Genomic DNA, 19,259 nt, shown 5'->3' with positions numbered 1-19,259 from the left:
CCTCCCTCTTTAAAGTCTACCACCAACTTTCTATCCAGTAAGATATTTTTTCATGCTAATGAATATCATGGCCTTTTCTTTGCTAGAGATTAAAACAGCCTACACATAGGACCTAAGCACTGGAGTCCATGGTGCTAAAGGAGCTTGAGAGAAAGCATGGTTAGGCCTTTTGGCTGAAGACTAAGTAATAGGTTTCTCTTTTCTATGTAAAATCAAAATGAATCTGAATATTTTGACAGAAAAGTTTAATTAAATGGAAGGGATGGCATAGTGGCAGGGATGACAGAATGTGGAAAGGGTTCTTAGAATCCACTCCCTTTTTAATTCCCTTTTTAATTCGGCTTGCTTACTCACCATGTTTCCTTTTGGGCCTGAAGGTCCATCAATACCTGCAATGCCCTACAACAAACAATATACACGGGAGCAACTTTGAGTGGACTTCCATTTTTCTTCTGGAAATTGCAAATACAAAACAGTTCATACGTACAGGTTGTCCAGGGGGACCAGGTGTACCTCTGGGGCCCAGTAATCCCCGTGGACCCTGTGAGAGAAGAAACACTTATTAACCCCTGCATGATTTTTTTCTGAACAGAGAGGCCCAGGAACAGACCTGGGCAAAGAATGTCATAAGGAGTAGGAAGGGTGAGGGGAAGGCAGCATGGGGCTCGAAGGAGAAAGAAAGAAAGGAAGAAAGGAAAAAATTCACTGACAACAAATTCTCCTGAAGGCCACCATATGTCTGATCAGCGTGTCAGTGGAAGGGCAGGCTTTGATTTAGCTACGGTATGGTCATTTCAGAGAAAGGTAGGAGATAACTGTTTTTATTTCCTGGTGCAGAACATTGGCACAGCGTCTTCCACTGAAGTTTCAGCTGTGTCTTGGCCTGAAGGTCTGACCTGAATAGCAGCATACATGTTTGTATTCCTGTCTTTAGAAAACATGATGGTCTGTCATACTCTATACTACTATTCTAAGTCTAAAACAGTGCTTTTATCTGTAGTAAAAATACAACAAATAATTAAAAACTGCTAACAATTTTATTAAAACAAATGTAAGGCATTCTGGAAACCAAAATGAGATTTGTTCCTCTCACCCCTAAAAATTCCACAAAAGACCAAGAGCTATCCTCCTAAATAAGGTAGGCAAGATTTGGTCTACAACATAATCTTTGGATTTATACTATGTAAATGAATATTAGTTTTCCTCACTTATGTCATCATTCATGTCATAATGCTAAAGTGGGCAGAACTGAGTCTCCAGTTTCCCGTGTATGATATAGTCACAAATCACTAACGCTCTGACTCTGTAGCGACTTCTTCCTACTTTGCGAGTAGGCAGCGGTATATCATACATTTAGGGTAAAATTCCCCTTTCTGAGGCTTGATTTCTTGCCTGCAATGCAGAACTCTGCTCTGCAGTGACAGCACCTGCAGAATTCCAACTGACAGCAGTGGAAATTCTGTATGTGAAACAAGTGTAAAAATACACAATGAAGCACAGTAGTGTGAAAAAAGAGAAGCCAGGCCTTATTTTCTAATAAAGAGATGTGTGGAAAACATTTTCAAAGCAACAGGGGCTGGTTATATTCTCAGGTATCAAGGACTGCAGTGACTGATTTTACAAAATAAGATAAGAAGTAGCCTTCGTGATTCTGGAAGTTTGGTATACTTGGTTGGACATATCCCTGACTTAATTCTAATCCCGTAAGTAGTGTTTCACCCCCAACATAACCATCCATTTGTTTGCTTTTCAGCCAGAATCAGTACTCTCTGTACACATGTGCATGCAGTGATTTTTACACCTGGAATTCAGAGCAGTTCAATAGAAAGGAATGAGAATGAGAATTACGTAGTTTTGGAACAGAAACAGAAGAATAAGAAAGCATTGCTTACAGCTTCACCTGGGAGACCTCTTGGTCCAACTTCTCCATCTTCTCCCTGTTTTTGTACAAAGAGAGTAGAAGTTTTAGAAAAAAAGAACATGTATCATGACCGTATTCCCATTACATGAGGATTCACTCTAGATTTTACTGTGTAAATACAACTTACTCTTGATCCATCTTCACCAGGTAAGCCAGGAGGTCCCTGTGGGCCGCGGTCTCCCTGTAGAATAAGGAAAGTCAATAAAATAATACATCTGTTGCTGGAAACAATAATAGATGGGAAGGGAAATGAAAACAAATGTGTTAGCTGAAGTCTGATGTGTCAAAACATGTCTTGACACAATGATACAGATCTGTAGGTTACAGTACTCAGTAAAGTCTTTTATTAGATTAGTATAAAAACAAATGAACATTATTGAAACAATGAACAATTTGTGTTTGTGAAATTTCACTCTGTAACTATTCTTGGCCCCAGAACATACACAAACTAGTGCTACAAAAGGCAGTGTTACCCACATTTTCCTTTGTCTCACTGGCACCTTCCCCCTTCCCCTACACAATGCATTACTGCCAGTAAAATAAGGCATGTGTACATGGGTCAGAAGTTAATCAACCAGTTGCTGGGCTGTGGAGTATACATGGAGTGAAGTTCACTAACCACCTTTCAGAACCATGCACCCTGGCACCAGTCATTGAGAGCCTTGGGACTGATTTGTCTGAGGCTTTGGAAGGCAGCCAGACTTCCACACTTCCCCTCAGAGGTTGGGGCTTTTCAAGTCTACATATGCAGAGCCTCAGTAGATTCTGGACCATACTTTCAGGATTTATTTTTCTTTCCCATTTCTAAAGAGAACTAGTGTGCTACATAGCTCAAACACCACTGACTGACCTCTTTCTGGGCAGCGGGTTTTTAGACTGTGACTTCCTTCTGGCATTGGACAACGACCAAGTATTCATGCTGTTTTCCTTAATTTTATCAGTGTCTCCAAGGAGCCTGACCACCACTGTGGATCCTAGCAGAGATATATGGAGTCTCTCTTTAGTGGCTCCATTCTTTACTCTTTCAAACTTTCCTAGGCAATTTTAGGTAACTTGCTCTCTTACCCCAGAGCTATCTAAAATTGAGGATGTCAGGATTTTATTCTACTGCCTTTCTGTCCCCGGTAAGTTGGAGTTGGCATGGGAGAGAAAATGAAATTCTATGAACTGCACTTTCATACCTGTAAGATTAATTAATACAGCAGCTTCTATCTTTCATTAAGTTTTGGGACTACTCAACATGATCTGCTGGCAGATCTTTTAGCATGCTTTTTCTGCATGCTAAATGACATTCCTGAAAGACGACACATGAGACACATGATCTGTGCCCTGGCTTCCAATCAATATCCAGGTGAAGACTGACTTAAGCTTTCAAATACTGAAATAGTTCATCCCCTCAAAGGCTACCTTTCTGGTCTTGCAATCATATGGCACTTAGAGTTAGATCAGGAACTTGCATTCAGTGTCCTGGTATTGCCATGCAGTGAGAACAAAACTTCCTATCACTATCAACATTCTCAGTTCTTAATTTCTCTAATTCTTTCCTTCAAATATTCTGTTAAAGCCTGGATTTCTTTTTCCTTAGACCTTTTCTTCTAGTATATTGTGTCCTGCTTTTATATTGGACAAGGGTTATGCATCAGTAAATATAAATAAGAAAAGTTCGAAGTCATAGATATTGAGACTAAACGGAATACTACACCATGTGGTCTGATCTCCTCTACATCGGAAGTCAGAGAATCTCATCCAGTAATTCCTGTCTGACAACTTGTGTTTGACAGAGGCATAACTTCAGAGAGACATCCAATTTGCCACTCATAGTTCAAATATGACTAATTCTAAAAATAGTCCTAAAATTCTACTCTAAAGCTACAGGTTTTCAACGTCAATTCTTTTACAGCTGAACCATGAGTACAACAGAAAAAGTGTTTCTCTTGTCTTTTTTTCTGTGGTCTCTATTGCAAGCCAAAGAGAACAGAATATTTGCATTACATGCTGTCAGTATAGATGAATCCAAAGAGCTACAGCATTCTGATCTGGCTTTGAATCGAGCTGCTTTCAGAAAGATCATAGTTTGTACTTTTACAGATTTCCATAGAAACATGAAAATGCAGTGATTTTTGAACAGTGAGATGAAAGAAATTATGAAAAGAAGTAATTATTTTCATTATTATTTTGCAAATTTCAATCCAAACTTGTTCTTCTATTTTAGCTTTCTTTATTTGTTTAGAAAATATGAAACAAATAGAATATTTGAAAAAAAAAATGTAATTTGTTTACGACTTGGAGGGTCCCACAGACAGACAATTCTACTATTCCAGATTGGAAAGCAGACACACATTCCCTGACTCCGAACCAATCCCTGCTCAGCCTTCAGAGCAAACCGGTGGCAAGAGCTTAATGCCTGGCCCCCTCTGCTGGTCACCTGCTGATCAAGCGGGATTTCAGTTACCTGATGCGCCGATTGCTTTACGCCCTCTAAGTAAAAGGGGATGATGAAAGACGATCAAGACATTTCTATATGACACTAGAAGTTCTCTTCCCATTGCAAACGGAACTCTAAAGAGTATCCTCAGGTGCTATTATGAAGAACTACAGTACGGGCCAGTAGGCAACAGCTGAGAGTTTCTGGGAAGTGCAGCAAGCGTGCTAACCCATTGAAGGGCGAGAGTTATAACCATTCCTTGGTCATCAAGCTTTAGAACACAGGTAAATGGTTCAATTGAAATTCCCACTCACTGTTTCTTTTATGCTGCATCGCCCTTACCAGGACAATAGTAAGGGAGATACATTCAGTGGAGTAAGTTGTTACCAGCATCTACATTCGGGGTATAATTTAAAGCAGAAATCCCCTGCTGTGATTATTTCTACACTTTGTAGGGTAAGATAGTTTGATCCTATAGATTGGTATGACATAAGGAGCAAGTACATTAGTTGTTTTAAATATTACTTCAAGTTTTCTTAACTTACCTGACTCAACTCTAATCTTTCTTTAAGCTGCAGTTGTTGGAATAAACCACACTAAACATTGTCAGTTTGTAATTCAAATATGCAAATGCACTTCTTGAGCAAGCTTCTCAGCAGGTTAAAATTTGCCATGCTCCTGATACAGAAACGTCATGCTAATTTCCTTTTCCTATTACTGTTTCCTTTAACAATCACAATAAATCCACAGGCAAACTCCTTAACTAAGAAAAATTAGAGCAAAACATAGCTGAAGGTGTGATCTGAATTCTGAAAATACACTTACATCATTAATATATATATGAATTGTTGTCTATTGATTGATAATACTAAAATGTTTCATGAGGAATATATTACCTGACAATATAGATATTACTCTGTAGTATGAAAAGCTGACATCCTGTTTTAACTTTCCCCCTAGTCCTTAGTGCTATTTTTAATGAATTGTGCATTATTTCTGTGACAGTATCAATTTGTTGTTGTATAAATATACATATTTTTCTTACCCTGTTACCTTTGTCACCAGGGAGGCCAGGAAGACCGTCAAATCCTCTGTCACCCTAGCAAAGAAGAAATCACAGCTTTAATAAATGACTACTTTTATTTTATAATGACTACTATACTATTACATTATGTATTACCCTGAATAAATTGTGCCTTCCGTCTAGAAGTTAATTTCTACCCTTGGTTACATGTACACTTTTGTTATTGAGTGAAACACATGGAGGGGACCACATAGATCAAACTCACAAAGTTTGCTTCTATGCATTAAAGCAACAGAAGATACCACACCAACTTTTTCACTGTGCTGTAATTATGCTATTTATAAAAAGAAGTCTACAGTGAAATGAAAAGCTTGATTCTAGCTGCACTTTGCAAAACTGACTTTACTATTACTGGTACTCTGTAACTAGAAACCAACTCAGAGGGATAGGAATCATGCCCCAAGCATCAAGTTACTTCAAGGTCAGACTACTAGCCATTACCATTAATTACCATATTTTAAATGGATGATTCATTCTCAGCTCTTGCATCTGACCCAGCTATCTGAAACCTCAGTATTTTCACTTGAGAGAAGAATTTTGGGTTAGCCTGGAAGAAACTGTGGAGCTACAGAAATCTGTCTAGCGCATTCCAGGACTGAAATAAAGCTGCAGGTCTCGTTATTATTTACCTTTGCACCAGGTTCTCCTGGCATTCCTCTGGCACCATCAGCTCCAGGACGTCCCTGCAAAAACCCAAAGGGGCAAACATTTGAAAATGCAACAGAATCAGTTAATATTTAAATATATTTAAACAGAAACTATTTACCCAGAGCAGGATTGATCCATATGCTACCTACCCTTTTGCCAGGTTTTCCACTTGGACCAGGGGCCCCTTGAACGCCACGCGGACCCTGAATTTAAAGAGTGTAATTCTTAGAATCACATCCATGTCAGCAAAAAGCTAGTTAAAGATCTCGTCTGAAGAATAAGATAAGATTTTTTTAATACACAAAGCTGCATTTTTTCCCTAGAGATAGATTCAGTTTCAAAATTCCCATTAAATAGAAAATGAGCATCCAAACTGGCCTTAGCACTAACCAATTTTATACTAGTTTTCATGAGATGGCACTATATATGGCAGTCGTTTTAACATAAAAACTTCTTACATTCTTTTCATGGCTTTGAAAGTCTCAGTCCTTTGGTGGTTTGCAAACCACTCTCCCTTTCATGCCAAAATCATTTTAGTTGCATAATAATTATTTGATGAAAACTAATGAGTGCTTATTTCAGATCCCTAATTCATACACCAACGTGAGTTGTGCTGGTAAACAGCTTATGTGCTGTCTTAGCTTTACAGAGCACAGTTTTAACTAGAGGAACACCAAATTACCCCAGACTGGAAAACCTAATTCCAATTTTCAAATACATGTAACTTTCACTGATGACTCTGTGGGCAAATGTTTCTGTGGAAGCTTTCTTATCCTCCAACCAAACGCATCTTCTTCAGGTGGAAAAAAGCAATGGTAAGGACTAGCCATCCAAAAATACTGAGTAGGAAGAGAAAAAATACTAAAAATGTAAGAGAACTGGAAGACTGACCAGCTGTTCAGAGTGACTTTTTGTTTAATTGCTTTATTTTTCTTTTGCAAATAACCATGTGGAGTTTCAAGACAGGCACTTAATAATGTAGCAAATCCATTATACCACTAGCAAAATCATTGTTCCAGAGACTCCTATCATAATTTCTTTATGAAACACCTATTACTTTTAGGTTTAAGCTGAAAGATTTCAATGTGTTTCAGTGCTCTTTAACACCACTGCAGAGCAGCTGATATAACAGTAAGCTGAGAAGAAAAGCATGCGCTGATTCCTACAGACTTATTCTTGCTATGTCTTTCTTGTTTAATTACCAACAATTACATGTCCTGCTCAATTACCAACAAAATTCAACCTCTCTCACCTTATGAGATCTGATAAGATCAGAGCCCAAGGTCATACAGATCTTGCAGACTGACATATGATTACTTAACAGAGAAAAGAGCCTGAAGTGGCCATATTAAAACAGGTTTTCAAGTGATGACACCCTCTATGTGATAATCACTCTTTGTTACATAAAGATTGTTACTTTCATATTTCAAAATGAACAACCAAGCTATTGCATTTAATTAGGATAGTATTGTAAAAGCTATTTTTCTTCAATTGCATGCAGAAACCGTATCATTTATTGATTTCTTCTAAGTGGTATGAATGCATCTTCTTAAACTTGCTCAAACATAAAAGGCAATATTGTACCTGGGGACCTGGTTCACCACTTTCACCCTTAGCGCCTGCTGCTCCAGGTCCACCCTTGAAGAAAAAAGCAAAACATATTGTTTAAATAAAGAAAAAACTCTAAATTAATAAGTAAATTTCTATTTCTATACATTAATTATGGGGAGAAAAAACAAGCAATCCCTTATTCATTAGGAGGTGTGAATTCACCATTTGAATCTGCAGATATACCCTGATATATCATTGTCCGGACACTGGGCCTAACTGGGCCAAAAACCTTTCTATTACCAAAGAAAACTGCCATCAGTTTGAATAGATCAAATGTAATCCTTTGTTCTATATTAATATTTGTGAGCTAAATATGAGCACAGTAAGAACATAACTAATGCAAACAGAAGTGCATCCACTGTAGGAAAGGCAACAGAAATGAAAGCTATCTCTTTTTCCTTTATCTGTTTCTGTGTTGTACAGAAAATAACAGTGTCTCGGAGTTCAATCCACAGATCACTATAGTCAATGAAAAATACCCTCTCTAATCTTGTCATGAACTTCGGTGAAGTTTTTTAATCAAGGTCTTTGTGCGTCTGGCCCTGAAGAAGTGGAAAATCTATATAACTGCCTCTCTTTACTATCATTAAATGATGATACAGATTTTCAGAGTAATTTTTACTCATAAACAGACTTAAACTGTATCTTCATCCAGGGTAAGATACTGTACATGGAATCTGGGGCAGAACTAGTCGAAGTAAGTTTTTCTTTTCTTAATAGTGGTCTCACAAAAACAGACAAAACAAAACAAAAGCCCCCAACATACTCACATAGAATACAGGCTCAGGGAAGGAACACACTGGAGTTTACTATTATGGGCAAACGATTTTTTTCATTTCTGACCTCTGAAACAAGTCATGACCAAATGTATGTTTTTAATATGAAATGAACCTTGCAGACCTTGGAAAATTGATAATCTTCTATATCACCATAGTGACTGTTCAAAGAAAGAAGAGGTCTCATGGCTTGGCTTAGTGCTGAGTCTGGCATCCTGGAGTGGAAAGATTCCCACTGACCTTGCAGGTATTGAATCAGTCCTAATCAAACTGAAAATCAGACCCTGAGCTGGTACTGCCAGTGGAGAGAACAGTGGCTTTGGTGGGTGGTGACTGTCTGTCTGGGTTTCCCTGACGTAAACTCTTCTTTTAATTTATCTAATTGACTATGTTTGATATCTCTAGGCAGAAATTTACTTGGTATGTTATGGTATGCTGTGTTAATTACGCATGTGAACTCCAGACTCAGTTGAAGCTAGACTGTGGCTTTGACACTGCTATGTTTAAGACTTTTAATAACTGATACGTTTCTAAATGTATAGAATTGGTTACTAAATTAATTTAACAAAATACAATTCATGCTAAGAGTAAAAGCTCTGACTACTTCATTCTTAAAATAAGCTGGGCACACAAACAATCCACAGAACAAGAATCTGTAGTGCTTCTGGAACTGTAGGCCAAAAATGTTGCCAGATCAAAGAGTCGGATTTCTAGAGCCTCCTGGTGGCTTAGACGCAAAACAACTATTAATATTATTAGTTCCTTGAACTTAGCATACAGAAATTCATGAAGGCTTTTAAAACATGAAAGCATGAGAAAGATGCCAGGTTATACCTCAGCTGAAGGTATACAACCCACTGTCAATATTCTACCAGTCTTTACAAATTCATTCCTTGCTTCCAGCAGTTCTACAGTTGTTTTATCTGTATAAACTGAATGCAGGTCTCTTGATTTAAATACACTGCTGGAAACAGGGTATTGGTTTGTTAAACAGACCCAACATGTTTGACTATAAGTATTGCACACCTAACCGTGATCAATCATGAGTCTGTGAGCCAAATTCTCTGATTGGTAGCAACTATTTACTTTGGAAAAATTAGTCTAGAGAAGAATTGCTTTTGTATAGGTCTGCATAAAAATACAAGTCCAATGATTTCAGTTTCTGGGGACCAAGTGAGATTCTGGTGGGGTATTTAGCTAAAACGTACCTGAAAATTTCACCTAGATAAACAGATTGGGTTCATGAGACTGGCCAATTAGAGCACAGCATAATCTGGAACAGATTTTTTGATGCTATATGAAGATGAGGCAAAGCACTAGGAAGACTTACAACAGTTTTAGTATCATGTAGCTTTCAGGAGTCACTGAAGAGAAAGTTAAGCTGCTAGGATCAGGGAAGAACATGACACAGAGGATTCCTTATGCTCCCTAAAATATTCCTTCAACAGTATGCAATTATCTTATGTCCCTCTGGGTTTTCTTTGTTAATAAAGTGGTCACTGGAGGGATCAGCAGCGAGAGCCACTGAGGCAACCTTTCAGTTGCACTGTGCTGCTATAGTTACACACAATGAGATGGACAGTAACCTGGACAGTAGTTTCTGTGGGTAATAGTAGGATGCTATACTCGTGTTTGTCTAGCTGCCTCTCTTGCTTTCAAACAGACACTGTACATTATGGAGGGTGAGGATGAGAAGGAAAAAGAGAAGGCTGGAAGGGGAGGACTTGATTGTTACTGTTCAGTTACAGGCTGTTGCTGAAGCATCACATTAAAGAAGGAAAGAAGCACAAAAGAAGGGGAAGGAGCCATATTCCTTGTACTACGGGCTCACCACTTCTAAGTTATGACCAATCTGTACAACTGGGATAAGTGGAAGGAAACTACTTTGGAGGAAAACGCTGTTGCATTCTGAGGCAAGGAGAAAACCAGGTGGCCTCCAGCAACTTCTGTTGCCGTCTTCTGTGTGTGCTGCTATAGTGGTGACTGGCATATCTCTGCAGTCACGTTTTCTTCACACAATAAACCAATAGGAACTTGCTTCATCCTTTTCTCTTGATTACCCAGCAATCACCTGTTTTCATTTCTCAATAGCACAACTGTATTCTTGTCTGTATTTTACAACTAGATGCTTGTCTGATCTAATGAAAAATGCTAACATTACTTTGCATCCATCAGCATAACGACAATATAAATAAAAACTAGAGCAGACATAGATAAAAATTTAAGAGGCCAAATATTTGCCAACCTAGCTGTGCCATCACATTAGACAAAATAACAGTTTCCAAATTAAGTAGATCTTTCAAATATGAATGCTGTACTAACCGTAGAAGAGAATTTCACTCTATATCAGAGAATAAACACAATCACCAGGGGGAAAGTTAGAAAAGACTAGTCTTCTACAAAGCTTATGATCTTGGCTGCAGCATTTGTTATTTTATATCATGGTACAGGCACTTTATAATAGATTTTGAAAGATGGCAAATGTTAATTATGCCATTTAGTGGATTATTGAGTCTGAAAATTATCCACTTTCTAAAAGAGGCAATTGCAAGATTGATCAGGTGGTTTTGGCTTGCTGAGCTTCCTATCTGGTTTTATTCTTTCATTGTGACTATTGTCCTTTTAAAGTATTTGTAGGGATTACAGAGGCAAACCTATTTGTGATCAAAACATTGTTCTGTATGTCATCAGAAAAACTATTCTGTCCGTGTATAGACTGTACAAATATTAAGACTTTTTAACATCCACAAGGCCATTTTCCAGATCATTCAGCACTAGCAGTCAAGCCTACTTCAGGACTGAAGTAAAAAAGTACAATTCTTTTAGAAATCTGTATGGCTTTTAATGGCTTATAGGAATGCCTCTTAAGAACATTCCAGATTCAGCTTAAATAGTGAGCCAAGGTCATTCTGCACACTTTTGCTTTAGTATCTCCTCCTGTAGAGTCTCATATTTACCACAAGAAATTTTATAAACATTATTACAGAGATGACTGACTGTAGAGGCTTATGTACTTATGATGTAAAACTATTCACTAGATTTGTAAGTCTACCAGTGTGCTCTATCCAAACACCCCAAAATCTACAATAAAAACTGATTTAGTATTCAGGTTGCATTGCAAACCTTGAATAAGAACACAAACTAATCCTCTAAGAATATGAGTTTCTTTTCAAACAAAATAAGCATAAATTCAGAGGTGTAGGCAAGGCCAGATGAGACTCATGGACTTGTGTTACTGTGTTCTTAAACCTGTGCCTCTGTTTTGTTTACATACCACAGGACCTGGTCTTCCAGTGAGTCCCATGGGACCAGGTGGACCTCTCATGGCAATCTGAGAAAACAGACAGAACAAAGCAACAGGTATGAAGAAAAAGCTGCCAGCCAGCATACAAATTTTGTATCAATACAATCTCATAACGCATTAGCAAATATGCCCCATCATTGACTCAGTTGTCAATAAGGATAACTACAGTGACGAGATGATGCTTAGAGTGCTTTACTTCACATCCTGCATGATATAAAACGGAAAATTTTTTAAGCTGTACCCCTGTGGCAGTTTTGTTTACAGGCTCCTTGTGCTCACCCTAGCTTGCTGAAGAATAGCTTGCGCTTGAGCTTCCTGAGCTGAGATGGTTGGGCCCTTCTCACCATCTCCACCAAAGCGGAACTGCAAGTAACAAAACAAGAAAAGGATTCAGAATTTATCAAATTAAAACCATACTTGTTATTTGCGGCAACTGTGTAAACCACTTCAAAGACACAGGATCTCAGTCTTTAGTTCATTCCACCAACTTTAGAAGACTGCTGCACTGAGGCCACTGGATCCAGCATGAATATTAGGTCACTGGTAATAGTTTAGAACTGAAGTGCAAATCTAATCACTTATGAGCAAACATTTTCTTGATTTTATAGGATTTGGGGTTTCACTTTGCTTGCTTGCTTGTTTGTTTCAAAAAGAGGCCAAAATAGACTCTAATTGTCTGCAAAACCTCATTAAAAATATGTATCAAAAATGATCAATTCTCTGTAGTTACCCACAGAAAAATGCAATTCAATTCAAGGCAGAATTCAATTTGAAAAATGTTTGGTATCTACAATGAAACAGTTTGGTGTCATTTCTGACAATTTAGAAATAAATTACAGAATAAAATTTAAGTACTCATTCCTGTACTCCTGGACTGTTATGCTCATGAAATGGCCAGCAGAAGCTTTGCAATGTTCCAGAGACACTAAGCTGCAACAAGTAGCACGGCTTTCCAAAGTTATGGCATAGGCATACTGGGTAGCAGGGCCATGAGTCTTTCACTGCCCACACCAGTTTGTCCAGTTTGCCCGTAAGCAGAGTTGGCAGGGTAACTGAGGTCTTTCTCCTGCAGTCATATTATTATCAGAATGGAAGGATTTTTTTTTTTTTAAAGTGGTGGAAAACTTACTGCTTTAAGCCCCCACAAATAAGCACTTGACTTTTTCTAAAACAAGAACTGCCAAGCCTTCTGTCACTCGAAAGGAGGCCAGGTGGTTTGCAGGGATCCACATAATGTGTAATCAACCACATTTTCGAAATATTTTTCTAAGGAAAAATGCCTAAATTTGTTGTCTTGCATCATTGAAAAGGTGAACCCATTTTGATGAATTCAAGTCCTCCACAGTATGATGAAGCCACACATCCCACAAAAGGTGTCTCCCACATGTTACTTGGTGTTTTGAATGTATCTCTGTGACAAGACAGTCTGCCACTGATAGATTCATTTCCACTTGTTTGTTCCTTTATAGCAGGATGGCTCTCAAGCTAGTGAGCAGGTCATCCGGTCTAAAAGGATAGTGGCTTCTCAGTGGGGTTTATAAACGCAGAAAAGAAGTCTGGATGGTGGTTAAACTACTGGGCTGGAATTAGGAGACCTGAAGACAATGTCTTCCTTCTTGAGAAATTTCTGGTTTGACTTGGTAAATCACTTGTGGCGAGGCTCATTAACATCTAAAAATAAAGCTAGTGAGATTTTCCAAAGTGACTGGTAGGTTAAGCATTAGTCCACACTTACTACCTTTAATGGAGCAAACTGATGAAAGATAAATTTTCCTCTGCAGGCACAGCAATTACAGATGGAAGAATGATTGAGGAATAATTTCCCTGAGGAGTAGTAGCGTATTTTCATCAACTAATTATTGGTAAACAAATATTTCTGTTACACAGCCAGCTGTAATAACACAACTTGGTGCAAGCATGAGGTCAAAAAGTTTAGCTTATTTTACTAAAGTTCCATTGATTGTTTCATAAACAGAAAATAAACTTCACAAAATCATCCTTTCCTCATTGATACTGATGGAGTCCTGCCTTTTGTATCAGAACTGCAGCAAGTACAGCTCTGAGACTTTTTACTTGCTTCGCTTTACTTACCAAAAAAACCCTTCACTTACGGTTGGTTTATCAATTCTCTGGGATGGTAGTACTCATTATACACACATACACTTTGGAATAACGAACTCCTTGCACATAGTACTTCTCATATCACAAAGCTGTAAGATACTTAACAGCTTTGGGCTTGTTCCTCCACCTGCTAAAACAGATGGTGTTTTGCTTTGACTCCAGTGGGAGCAGAGCTGGCTATGTGCATGTATTTCTATTCAAAGGATGCACTGAGTCTTCAAAGAGGACACTGAAGTCCAATTTTAAGCACGGAATGCTTAAAATTCTCCATGTCAAAGAGACTTGAAAGCACACACGCCTGCTGGGAGTACATGTCCTTTATGCAACAGCGAAGTCCTTGTTTAGGACATATAGTAGCAAATAATAGGTACTGTTGAAAATATAAGGAGGATTCCACTGAGTGTAATACATTCATGTAGGTCCCAATCTGGCAGCCATGCAGGAGCTAAAGCATCTGTTTTGCTTGAGCTAAAAAAAGGTACCATATGATCTTCAAATGCTTACACCATGTAAGATACTCTGTATCATCTCTCATTCCAAAGACAAAATCAGATGAAAAACCACCTACACATTTCCTGAAACACACTTCCTCTTTTTGGAGGCTGGTTACCCTGTAATGATAATACAACTTACCGGCAGCATTAACATGGTGCCTGGGGGACCTGCTAAACCATCAGCACCAGGGAGACCAGGGCGACCAGGTGGACCCTTAAGAGAACAAAGGGATGACAGAAAAAGGGATGACAACAAAAAGACAGTTATATGAGATAAACCTTTTGAGTCACTCACACACACCTACACTTGTATTCATGACGCACTTGGAGGTTTAATGTTCTCTTTGCAAATGATTTGGGAATGTTACTCATTATTAGTGAGGTGGTTAAAGAACTGAGTGGAAGACATTCAGCAATAGGGAAGAAAGCTATTCTCTTTAATTACTTTACTTAGAAATTCTATTTAACAATGGGAGTATGGAGTACCTCATTAAAGAGGCTAGGCTCACGATTTCATAGGCTGGGCTGAGCTGAGAGTTGCATTGTGTTCCCATGTTTGGTTTATTTGATACAGAAAACTAACACTGCAGATTCTCTTTAAACCCTTCGAGTAGGGTTAATTTTCAAAGGCTACGTAAGTTCTGCAGCTGTGACTTGATATCTAGTTTTTATGAAATCTAACAGTTTAAAAAGGGCTAAGCTGGAGTTGAAGAAATGTACCAACGTGTGTACATGATGCTCATGATTATTGATCCAACATGCAGCATAGATAAATAGTGCTGATGTGACAACAGTTAGATTTAAAATTGCACCTTTCCTCCCAGCGATTTGCATGCTGCATTTTTACCAGATGAAGCTGTCAAGGGCAGGAAGGACCTACATCAGGAGTGCTCATTTGCCTGCTGCATGTCTGCCAAACAAAGTACTCATTCACCAGAATGGCTCGCTGCAGGGCTGCAATGACTGGTTCTTTCTGCTGCTCAGGAGTTGAACAAAACCATGGGAAAAAAATTTGGTGTTTTTTCCCCTCTTCAAGAATTAAGATCAGCAGTCTGTTACTGAGTCTGTTTGAGCTCTTTTTTTTAAAAAAAATCAAAACCTGAAGCATCAAAAAATACTAATAACCTACTAATAACACACTACAGAAAAATCTTAAACTGAGAATTATTACTAATTCGGATGTAAATACTGAATTGTAAAATATTGAACGGAATGCTTTCATTGTTACAAAGAACCATTACATATCCAGGCAATTTTGAGTTAAGGTTAAAAAATTGAAAAATAATTAAATGCACTTGCAAGGCACCCAAAGAACCTTCACTCTGGCCTGCAGTGACTTTATGCCATACAATTATGAGTCTTTGTGAGGATTAGAAATGAAAGATGAGATCAGAAGATGAAGGTTGGGTTACTGAAGATGAAACTGAAGATTAGATTAGTTTTTCAATTTCTTTGTCCATTGCACCATTTTATATGAGTGAAATTCATCCTTACAGTAAATAAAAGTGGGACCACTTATGGTCCTCTCCAGAAGGGTACGTTCCTTCATTTCTCAACTGTTTTATACTCATTATTAGGATTAGAATGATGTAATAATTTAGGACAAAAGCTGAAGTACCATAGGCAGCTTCAAAAAGTGGTGGATTCCTCAACTAATTGTTCTGTAGTTCTGTGTTTAAACAACATTCTCAATTATTCTAGTTATTAATGCGGAATTTTTAAAACTAAGCAGTGTGCTTTTCTTGAGCAGTAATTTTCTCAGAATGTTACATTTCTAAATTTTTTACCTAAGGTGAAAAGTAATCAGAATAGTTAAGGCTAGAGCTAGAGCCTTTATTCATATAAACTGATTGTTGGATTGCTGTCTGAGCAAAAACCCAAACCTGTCCACATATGTTTAAAATTTAAAGTAAGACATGCTATTTCATTAGGATGGCATCTGACAGCAGAATCTGGTTGCAGAAATTCTACAATTATTTATTTGTGTAATGTGTATTTTTTTCTTATAAAACATAAAGTCTGTTCCATGACAGGCACATGATATGTTTAGTCAAGAATTTCCTTATGATGCATTCAGTAGGCAGTTAGTTAAAAAACTGAGTACTATCAGTAGTTATTCCATTACAGTGTGTTACAATTCCCATTTTATAAGTTTAAATTCCAAAATATGTTGTTTATTTAATCTACAGAAAAGAAATATGAAAGAAGTGTGGCTACTGAAACTATCAAGGTAATCAAGGGATTTTACCATTATCTCATTATTCAGTGAAGTAATAGCATCTTCTCAATGTCTTGTATACATGAAAACAGCATGAACATGCTAGACTCGTCAGTAAATTATCACTCATAAAATTCAGGATAGTTTTTTTGGTAGCGTATTTTCCTCAAATATATATATTTAGGCCATTTAAAAATTATGTTAGTTGTGGCAGTAAGAAAAAGTTTGTGAGAAGATGTAAGATTAAAATAATAGCTTAAATTAAACTATATTAATGACGATAGGGTTCTCATGCAGTATGTTATTTAATATGGTAAATAAATCTTGCGTAGATCATCTAAATATTATCCATCACTTTCAGTATTTTCACGATTCTTCAGAGCTTGTTCTTCTCTGTATCTCTACATGTTAAAGTTAAGGTCAGAATGATTTTTTTAAAAATCCATATGAAGTGTTTGTACCTACTGCTTTATTATATTTTAAAATAATCCACATCAAAACAGAAAAATAGAGACAAGTAGAAAATGAACTTCTTTCCTGTATTTGCAGTACATATTTCTACCACTAAGGAAATATTTGTCCAGATTCTTGGTTGATTTGCTCAGCTGAGTAAATCCACCTCAGTTCCACTGAAGTTTCTTAACCTGTGTGTATATATTTCAGATCAAGATCTAAACCACTTGCTCTTGTAGTAATTAGTGCAAGACATGCCATGAGTACCCAGGATAATCTGTTGACTTACCCTTTCACCAGGGTCACCTGGAGGACCAACAGGACCTTGTAGACCTGGGGGACCTGTGAGCCCCTATGGAAAATGAATGACATTATTACGCTGAATGCTTGCAGCATTTTTGAATTATTTTTTTCTCTGGAAAGTTATGTTGAACACATATTTGGATAAAAGAATTTATAAGGCAGCATAGAGCTTTTTCTTACAAATATTTATAGTCAACATTCAAAAGTTTCCATGTGCGCTCAGCTTATAGCATGCAATCACTGAAAATGCTGCAGATCACCCTTTTTCGCTCCATTCTAAAAATGCTAAGTCAATATACCGTTTGGGAATTAAGGTAAGACCAACACTAATTGTGTTAACTCATGAATACCAAAGCACAGTGGATAAATCAAACGCAATAAAAGGAAGCTGTGATTAATCTACTTACAGCAGGTCCTCTTGGTCCAGGTGGTCCTTCAATGAGCATACCCTAGGGGAGGGATGAAATAAGATACTAAATTCTTGGAGACAAATAGAAAACATTTTTTTAGCTGAACTACTATAGTTAACGTTTCTTAGTCTATTGATAAATTTTTCTCTTCACAGGTACTAGAATTGGAATTGGAATTGTGTGACTTCAAAAATGAGAAAGACTTCTCGGCTGGAGGGATCTCATAGTACTTGATTCAAAACAACTTTTTTAAAATGCTGTTAAAGAATTTGAAGTTAATAACTCTGGCTATTTCTATGTTCTGGTTCTTACAATACCTCCTAGCTCCCTTTTTTGAGTGCAGATGCTGGTCCAAATTCCAGGTCACGGTAAGACCTATGAATATACGATCCTCACTCGTCCTTGCCCTTCCATAGGAAGGAGGACTGGACAAACAAGCTTGTAGCTAGCTGCAGGGAACTCCAACAATGTTGGAGATTGGCAGTGGATACGTCTTCAAGATTATGGATGTAAACTAAATGTATCGTGCAATGTTTTAAAAAGGCCATTGCATTTTACGCACAGATCATGACTGAGTGGTCATAATCTTGACACGTAACTTGTTCATTGACTTTGGTGATCAGTAACTTAAATGAATGCTAATCCTAGGATAGGAATATGGAATTAAGAGGGAGCTTTTGGATCACAGAATCCAGACGTTTGATATTTAGGTAACGATGACACATCACAGTATTTTATCAGGCTTCAATTTAAGATAATTTTTTCCCTTGATATTTCTGTACCTAATTTTCTAGGAAATAAAAAACAGATTAAACTTTAATTTCTGTTTCGGTCAAATACATATCTGAAAGCAGTCCTTGAAAATTCTAGAAGAGTAAACCACATTGGCAGTCAACTTCTGCTAGATATTATAAAATTATTATTTTTGTATAATCTATGTCTTTTTTAAATTCAGTTACATTTTAATTTTCTAACAGGATGGTATAACTTTGTCCTACTGTAAAAGCCACTTAGTTATTATACTACTATTTAGAGATGAGAAAATTCTGTAAGCTACTGATCCATAACTGTCCTTATGACCAAGTTGTAATCTCTGAAGAAAGTATTTAATTAACCTTTTAGCAGTTTGATTGCACCAGCACATGTTGAACATAGAGGCATTTGTTTAGTATCTCACAGGCCCCTGCTGAAACCTGTAGTTACAGTGTTACCTGTGCCTAAGCTGGAAGCTATCTCCGTAGGTCTGTCCAAGCTGTAGTTACTAAATGGCCTGAAGAGCAGATCTATGCTCTTTTTCGCTCTGCACAAAAAGATTCTCCTTCTTTTAAGGAACAGTGGTTAGTCCTTTGTGTAACCAAAAGAGAAGGCCGAACAGGCTACTTATCACTTTTATACACTGCAGGTCATTGTTTCAGAGATCATGGATAAGGTTACTGTCATCCTATCATGAACAACATGGTCTGATAATGATGGATCAACAGTGCACAGATG

General features: G+C 37.5%; 1 protein-coding gene across 6 annotated transcripts in view; it reads right to left on the bottom strand.

Annotated features, from left to right (window-relative positions):
* The window catches only part of COL11A1 (collagen type XI alpha 1 chain), a 159,689-nt gene that overhangs the window by 84,038 nt on the left and 56,392 nt on the right, over positions 1–19,259 (bottom strand). For all 6 annotated transcript variants that reach the window (XM_086462635.1, XM_086462636.1, XM_086462638.1 and 3 more), the window contains 13 exons: positions 17,766–17,807; positions 17,345–17,407; positions 14,524–14,598; positions 12,049–12,132; positions 11,740–11,796; positions 7,663–7,716; positions 6,228–6,281; positions 6,060–6,113; positions 5,392–5,445; positions 2,049–2,102; positions 1,893–1,937; positions 488–541; positions 355–399 (listed from right to left, as the gene is read on the bottom strand). In XM_086462635.1, the coding sequence (XP_086318761.1) occupies positions 355–399; positions 488–541; positions 1,893–1,937; positions 2,049–2,102; positions 5,392–5,445; positions 6,060–6,113; positions 6,228–6,281; positions 7,663–7,716; positions 11,740–11,796; positions 12,049–12,132; positions 14,524–14,598; positions 17,345–17,407; positions 17,766–17,807 (735 nt within the window). The remainder of the gene's footprint in view (positions 1–354; positions 400–487; positions 542–1,892; positions 1,938–2,048; positions 2,103–5,391; positions 5,446–6,059; positions 6,114–6,227; positions 6,282–7,662; positions 7,717–11,739; positions 11,797–12,048; positions 12,133–14,523; positions 14,599–17,344; positions 17,408–17,765; positions 17,808–19,259) is intronic.

Source organism: Leptosomus discolor, chromosome 3 (assembly GCF_034619465.1).
Source record: "Leptosomus discolor isolate bLepDis1 chromosome 3, bLepDis1.hap2, whole genome shotgun sequence".
In the NCBI taxonomy this organism is placed as follows: Eukaryota; Metazoa; Chordata; class Aves; order Leptosomiformes; family Leptosomidae; genus Leptosomus; species Leptosomus discolor.
Note: the sequence above shows the minus strand (reverse complement) of the source record. Positions and strands in the feature narration are given on the sequence as shown.